This window comes from Sinocyclocheilus grahami, unplaced genomic scaffold (genome assembly GCF_001515645.1).
Source record: "Sinocyclocheilus grahami isolate Dianchi unplaced genomic scaffold, SAMN03320097.WGS_v1.1 scaffold253.1, whole genome shotgun sequence".
Lineage (NCBI taxonomy): Eukaryota > Metazoa > Chordata > Actinopteri > Cypriniformes > Cyprinidae > Sinocyclocheilus > Sinocyclocheilus grahami.
Genome location: NW_015505432.1, coordinates 1,335,452 through 1,343,100, shown reverse-complemented (window position 1 = coordinate 1,343,100; position 7,649 = coordinate 1,335,452). Strand labels below are relative to the sequence as shown.

At 37.1% G+C, this 7,649-nt stretch overlaps 1 protein-coding gene across 1 annotated transcript in view; it reads left to right on the top strand.

The window, feature by feature from the left end:
- The first annotated feature begins 2,298 nt into the window (after positions 1-2,298).
- Positions 2,299-7,649, top strand: part of LOC107598633 (transient receptor potential cation channel subfamily M member 4-like) — a 22,719-nt gene continuing 17,368 nt past the window's right edge. Inside the window, exons 1-4 of the mRNA XM_016290025.1 lie at positions 2,299-2,496; positions 5,422-5,483; positions 5,567-5,744; positions 6,715-6,733. Coding sequence (XP_016145511.1) covers positions 2,440-2,496; positions 5,422-5,483; positions 5,567-5,744; positions 6,715-6,733 — 316 coding nt within the window. The 5' untranslated portion in view covers positions 2,299-2,439. The remainder of the gene's footprint in view (positions 2,497-5,421; positions 5,484-5,566; positions 5,745-6,714; positions 6,734-7,649) is intronic.

The window sequence follows — 7,649 nt, the reverse complement described above, 5'->3', positions numbered from 1 at the left end:
ACACACACACACACACGCACACACACGCACACACACAGACACACACACACACACACAGACACACACACACACACACAGACACACACACACACAGACACGCACACACACGCACACACACAGACACACACACACAGACACTGACACGCACACACACACTCAGACACACAGACACACACACACACAGTATATTCACTGTCACATGTATTTTTAAACAGGACACAGACAGAAAGCCTCTCATTAGTGAAGAGCATACAGAGGTCAAGAGACATGACCTTGATCGACACTGGCAGAGAGACTCCATCAGTGGAGACCAAAACCACCAGAAAACCAGATTTAAACGCAGCCTCTTCTCTGCTGCTACAAACCATCCTTCAAAAAGCCAGAGAGTAAGTGAGAGCTAAACATGAAAGAATATATACTACTGTTCAAATGTTCAGGGTCAGGCTGCATTTATTTGATCAGTAAAAACAGTCATATTGTGATATATTATTACAATTTAAAATAACTGTTTTCTGTGTGAATACATTTTAAAATATAATGTATTCCTGTGATCAAAGCTGAATTTTCAGCATAATTACTCCAATCTTCAGTGTCACATGATCCTTCAGAAATCATTCTAATATGCTGATTTGCTGCAGAAGAAACATTTCTGATTATTATCAATGTTGAAAAGTTGCTAAATATTTTTATGGAAACCCCAATACAATAATTTGTTTCAGGATTCTGATGAACCGAAGGTTTAAAAGAACAGCATTTATTATTTGAAGTAGAAATATTTTGTAAATGTCTCTTATAAATGTTTTCTTCTGTCACTTTTTATAAATGTAATGCATCGTTGCTGAATAAAAGAATGTTGTTCTTACGAATATGTTCTTTCAAACCAAAAACTTTTGAATGGTAGTATACATATATAAATATAAACATATATATATTTTGTGTTGTTTTCTTGGGATTGAAGTTAATATCAAATATGAATTACACACATGGATTCACATTTGTCTTGTCTCTCTGCAGAAGGCGAGCAGCTCAAAGAGGTTGTCAGTTTGGGACATGTCAGGTACACAACCTGGCGAGCAAGTTATACCGAATGGGTCAGAGCAACGGAAAAGACGAATCCAAAAAGGCAAATGACCCAACAGGATATGGACGCTAAGAATACACATCACAGATGAGCTTCTGCTCATTCTTCAGAGAACAGAATGTATTTGACTGGTACTGCTCAGGATGTTTCTATATAAAAAAAGAGTTCAAATAAGTTAACTATTTGTATATCGTATTAACTAAGATATTGCATGTCTTTGATAGACTTTGTTTAGGCTGCTCTTATTGTATAAAGGTTATACGTATTCTATTAAAAAATGTACATGAAGTTGACAAAAGTATAATGAATAAATAACATTTATGGTCTGCAGTTTGTGTTATCCAACAATATAACATAGTTATTTTGCTCTTGTGAATATAAAGGATATCATGGGGCTTTAAAAGTATATATATATTAGTGCTGTCAAACGATTAATCGCGATTAATCGCATCCAAAATAAAAGTTTTTGTTTACATAATATATGTATGTGTACTATGTATATTTATGTATATATAAATACACACACATACAGTATATATTTTGCAAATATTTACATGTATATACATTTATATATTTATATTATATATTAATATAAAAACATAACATATTTTCTTAAATATATATACATGCATGTGTTTGTATTTATATATACATAATAAATATACACAGTATACACACATATATTATGTAAACAAAAACCTTTATTTTGCATTCGATTAATCGCGATTAATCGTTTGACAGCACTAATATATATATATATATATTTGGTACTCAAAATATTTGGCATATTTTAATAATATGTCAGTATAAATTAAAAATAAAGAATGAAATCGTTATGATTAAAAATAAAATTTACAAAAAGTGATGAGGGGGACATTTTAGGGCAAAAATGGTGTTGCTGAGCCTCCATCCCAGCCCTAATTTTAATTAAATATTTATTTTATTTGTTAAATAATTAAATCTAAAATGACACAGGTATATAATGTATTTCTTAAATATTATATATATCATTTAATAATAAAATATAAAAAAACACAAGATCAAAAATTACGTTGTACACTAAATCATGAATCAATATTGTGAGCAACAAGCAATGAGAATTTTGTTGACTGTGATTTTTTTAAAACAACCTACCCAGATAAATACCTTGTGTAACGGGCAATGAACCGTCTTTTTTCCTCCACTCACGTGGCTCTCCTCAGTAACCACACCCTGCGCTGGTTACACCTGATTTCTCAGGTAGCCGAGTCTCGAGCGTTTAGTCTCGAGCGATGGACATCACGCGCTGCAGCAGCAGAGCGCTCTGAGGTGAAACTCACGACAAACAGCGACTTCATAAAGTCCATAAACAACGCAAGATGAATGAAAATGAAGTTGAGGAAGGTGCAGTGGCCCTGATGCCAAAACGAGATCTGGTAGGTCTGTCAGAAAACTGCTTACCGCACCTGTAGCTACAACCGAAGCACTTCTTTGCCTTGATTTTGTGTTGTTACAAGGATGCTCCGGCCGTTTAATGGTAATTTCTTATGTTATTAATAATGCAAAGAAAGACTGCTTGCAATTCGGTATCGCTTTGATTTAATGTTGGCAATGAGCAGGACTGCAGGGAGTTTCTCTAAAACAACATACCATGGGTTATTACAAGACTGTGCATGTGCTGCTTCATCATTGGTCATATTTTTACCAACTACAATGTAGGCTACATGTTACAGCGCAGTGACATCTGTTGTACTTTTTAAATGTATTATAAGTGTTTAAAGGGGTCCTATTATGCTCTTTTACAAAGTCTTGATTTTGTTTTGGGTGTGTACTAGAACATGCTCTCATGCTTGGTGGTTCGAAAAACGCATTATTTTTCACATTATTAAAGTCCCTTTCGCCCCAGGCTGGCACAAACGGCTCGATTAGTTCCGGCTTTGATGAAGGTCCGCCTTCCGAAAAACAAAATGTGTTGTGATTGGTTAGCTGTCCCTGTGCGTTGTGATTGGCGAACAGCTTAGACGGTGTTTCAGTACTGCCACGCCCCTTGCTCCGTCTTTCAGCAAAAGCTTTTGGCGAATCCGGCACTGTACTCCCTCATGTTGTGGAAGCTGTCCTCAGTAAAATGCGCAGCACACAATAGCAAATTGGGGTTATAATGCTCAGGAACAGAGTTAAAAAGTAAATTGCAACCACTGTTTCCTGACATCATCCGCTTTCGGAAGCCCAAACAAAGACGTTTGGACACAGAGGTGAAAAAACAGCGTTTCAGGCGGTCGCGCACCGGACGAGAAGCGCAGCGTCGCGCCACGTCTTTAAAATGCAAATACATTGTTCTATAAGTGTAGGCACACCGGCGGCGCCGTTCGGCTCAACCAAGCGTTCTAACCACAACCTCGCCCCTCCCCACCCCCCAACCATTCCAATTTCTGCAGGCGGGAATTATTTGTAATGATATTCTAATGAGCCGCTTTGTGATATCATAAAGCCCGGAAACCAAACGCTGTAGTCCAAACGAGCCATTTGCTGTAGTTCTTGAAAATGGATTTTTAAGAAACTAAATATCTCCCTTTGGAGTGGACTTTGAGATTTGTAACTTTCTAGATCTTTTTTATGCCCAAACATACACACTACACACTGACTAAAATTAAAAAAGTGAAAAGGCATAATAGGACCCCTTTAAAATATATTATGATTTTGTGGTGGTCTTTGTTTTAAAGGGAGCACATTAAAACCCCTATTTACATATACAGTAAAGTAAAAAAAAAAAATTTGTTTTCAGATTTCCATCTGTTGTTTATATATAAAGATAGTTTATGACATAAACAGGGTAAAACATTAATTTTCAATTTTATGGATTTTAAATTCCATGTTCTACTTAAGTAATTCAATTCTAATCAATGTATTCAATTTTAGTAGGTTGAATTTTACAGTATACACAAAGACACACACGTTGGTTTTTATGGTTTACAGGGACTCTCCATAGGCAAAATGGTATTTTCTATCACCCTACAACGAAATCTACCCCTCACAGGAAACTTTGTGCATTTTTAGATTTTCAAAAAGACTCATTGTGTATGATTTGTAAGCCTTTTTAATTACGGGGACACCAAAAGTGTCCTTATAAATCAGCTTCATGTTGGAATACCTATGTCATACCCATGTCATTATACAAATTGGTGTCCTCATAAACCACAAAAACAAGCTCACATCACAAACTGCATTCATTAAATAATTAATTCTCAGAAGATGTACCTTGAACAGTTTAAAGTTCTTATCCCATTTCTCCAAAAAGAATGACCCCATATTCCTCTAAAGTTTGTGCTTTGGTGTTTCAGTGTTCCAGACGAACACTGCAGGGACACCAAACACAAAGTTCTTATAGTCTAAATAAGTGATGAGGTTCTATAAAGGGTAAACTGGTTTGGCTTGCTTTCTTGATGAAAGGAGTGGGTGGGGACCTAATGATGAAATTACAAGTGGAGTCAGGGTAAAGTGAGCCATTTAAACCTATAGTTTTGTGACTGATGAAATCAAATAGATAAGATGATAACGCATTAATTTAAGTTTTCATTTGTTAACTATTAGGCTATTAGTTTGCATGAACTCACAATGAACAATGCTTCTTTATCTTTTCACCTCAAGTATGAATATTTCACCCAAAGGTCACCCACAGATAAATACTTGCTGAAAATTGACTCTCTCTGAGGCCAGCTAAAATGTAAAATGTTGTTTCTTCATCGAAACTGATTTGGAGAAATGTAGCATAGCATTCCATCACTTGCTCACCAGAGGATGCTCTGCAGTGAATGGGTGCCGTCAGAATGAGAGTCCAAACAGCTGATAAAAACATCACAATAATCCACACGACTCCTGTACATCAATTAACGTCTTGTGAAGGGAAAAGATACATGTTTCTAAGAAACGCTTGTGGATTATTGTGATGTTTTTATCTGCTGTTTGGACTCTCATTCTGACGGCACCCATTCACTGCAGAAGATTCATTGGTGAGCAAGTGATGCACTGCTTAATTTCTCCAAATCTGTTTCGATGAAGAAACAAACTCATGTTTGAGGATGTTAAATTTAAGCATATTTTTGGGTGAAATATTTCCTTAATATTATTCATGGTTAATTTTAACATTTATTTATACATATTAAAAATAAAAAAGTTGCAGTTCTTAATATTAATCAATGCACTGTGAACTAACATGAACATGCAATGAACAACTTTGCTTCTCCTAACATTAACAACAATTTATGAAATACTATAAAAAGTATTTGCTCATTATTAGTTCATATTAGCTATTACATTTACTAATGTTAATGAATGGGATACTTCTGTAAATTTATTGATTTTAGAGCTGGATTCCAAAATTATTGAAGAAGAGAGTGTGCACGACATTTGTGGAGGACTCTTTCAGGTAAGATGGTTGACTATTCGGAGTATCCAGTATCTTTTCTGTAGAACTGTCAGAGCACAAATCCTCCGTCTGTTCTTTTGTAGCAATGGCGGTCGGTGTCAGTGTGGGGCCACGCGGGACTCCCATCCTTCAGTGGCCTTGGGCGATTACTTCAGCACGGCCATCGTCAGTCACTGGGATAGCACACAGCACTCCTCCGAGCAGCCCACAGATGCCTATGGAGAGCTGGAGTTTGCTGGGGCCGGCAAGAGACACAGCTATGTGAGTTCCTCATGCATATGTTCAAATTAATGGCACTGTGGTAGTGAGCCTGGATGAATCCTGTATGAGCTTTATATAAAACAAAAAACTTAGATACTGGTGATATGGATCACATGGATAATAAAGAATGACACTTTGGTAAACAAAAAAAAAAACAAAAAAATATATATATACAGTGCTAGCCAAAATTATTAGAACACTAGTATTTTCACCAGCTAAAAATGGTTGAGTCAGTTATTTCTATCTTTTGATGTAGTGTGTCAGTAGGAAATATCAGTTTACATTTCCAAGCATTCATTTTGCCATTCATTTTAATAATCCAGTGAGATTTTTGTTTGCACAAGGAGTCTGACAACAGCCAGTGCTCTGATCTCATCATCATCCAGTCTGTTTGGAATGACATGAAGAAACAGAGCAAACTGAGTCAGACTCAATCCAGAAGAACTGGGACAACGTCTCCAAGATGCTTCAAGAAACCTACCTGCAAAGCTACAGTACTGTTAAGACTTTTAGGCACTTGTGTAAAAATGCTGTAAATTGAGGATGCTGTCAAAAATAATGTCATAATATAGATTTTCTTTATCAATTACCTTCTATTAACTAAATGTAATCAACATTTGGTGTGACCATCCTTTGCGTTTAAAGGTGCTGTATGTAAGTTTTTGACTCTACTAAAGCATAAAAATACCATAATATGTTTGCAGATATTTAAGAAACATGCTAGGTTAACATACTTGTTTATCTGAAAAGCAATGCTACAGTCAGTTATTTTCCTTTGAAAATGTACGTTCCGGGCCAGAATGTCTGTCTTTGTTTTGGTCTGTGTAACGCACCCACTGCCAGTTTACGCAATTGTATTTTGGCACCCTTGGTTGCCAGTTGGTGGAAAATACAACATATTTAATTTCATTCGTCATGTGCGCTCGTTCCTGTTGATGTTGTCAATCTGGCAACCTGCGTGTGCATCAAGTCAGAGGAGGAGGAGCCGGGTGAAAAAAACCCCCTCCAATATTTTAAATTTGGACTGCAATAGACTGTCAATCCTACAAACAGTACCTTTAAAGTAGGGCTGCACGATAAATCGCATGCGATATTTAACGCGCATCTTGTCAGTAAAGCCGGTTCTTTAATCAGCGGTAAATCTCCATCACGTGCAGGCTTTCACATGGAGCAGCATTAATTACACAGAGCCGTTGTTCACCGACAAGCTGTGCAAAATATGATTGTGGTTTTGCGCAGCTAGTCAGTTAGCTGATGCAGCTAGTCAAAACCGGCTTTACTGACAAGATGCGCATTAAATATCGCATGCGATTTATCGTGCAGCCCTATTTTAAAGCAGCTTTTGCCCTAGGTCAAGGGTGTCAAACTCAATTCCTGGAGGGCCGGAGCCCTGCAGAGTTTTGTTCCAACCCTGCTCCAACATGCATACCATGTAGTTTTCAAATAAGCCTGAAGAACTTGATTGGTTGGATAAGGTGTGTTTAATTAGGGTTGAATCTAAACTCTGCAGGGCTCTAAACTCTGGCCCTCCAGGAATGGAGTTTGACACCCCTGCCCTAGGTGAACTTGTGCATAGTTTTTCAGGTAGCTTTGCAGGTAGGTTTCTTGAAGCATCTTGGAGACGTTGCCACAGTTCTTTGCATGAACCAATCACAGCCAAATATAACCAGTCATATTGCGATGGAGGCATTGCCTCCTCTCACATGACTTTCCCCCATTCATTCTAAATTACACCCCACTAAACCCACGGCATGCTAAGTGGGTCTTTGTTGTAAGTCTATGGACTGAAGGGAGGCAAGCCTCCGCTGTAACTTTACCCGCGGGTGTCGCTGTTGGACAGTATTGTTGTAATATCGATTATTTTCTCATCCAATTTTATATATATATATATATATATATGTATAT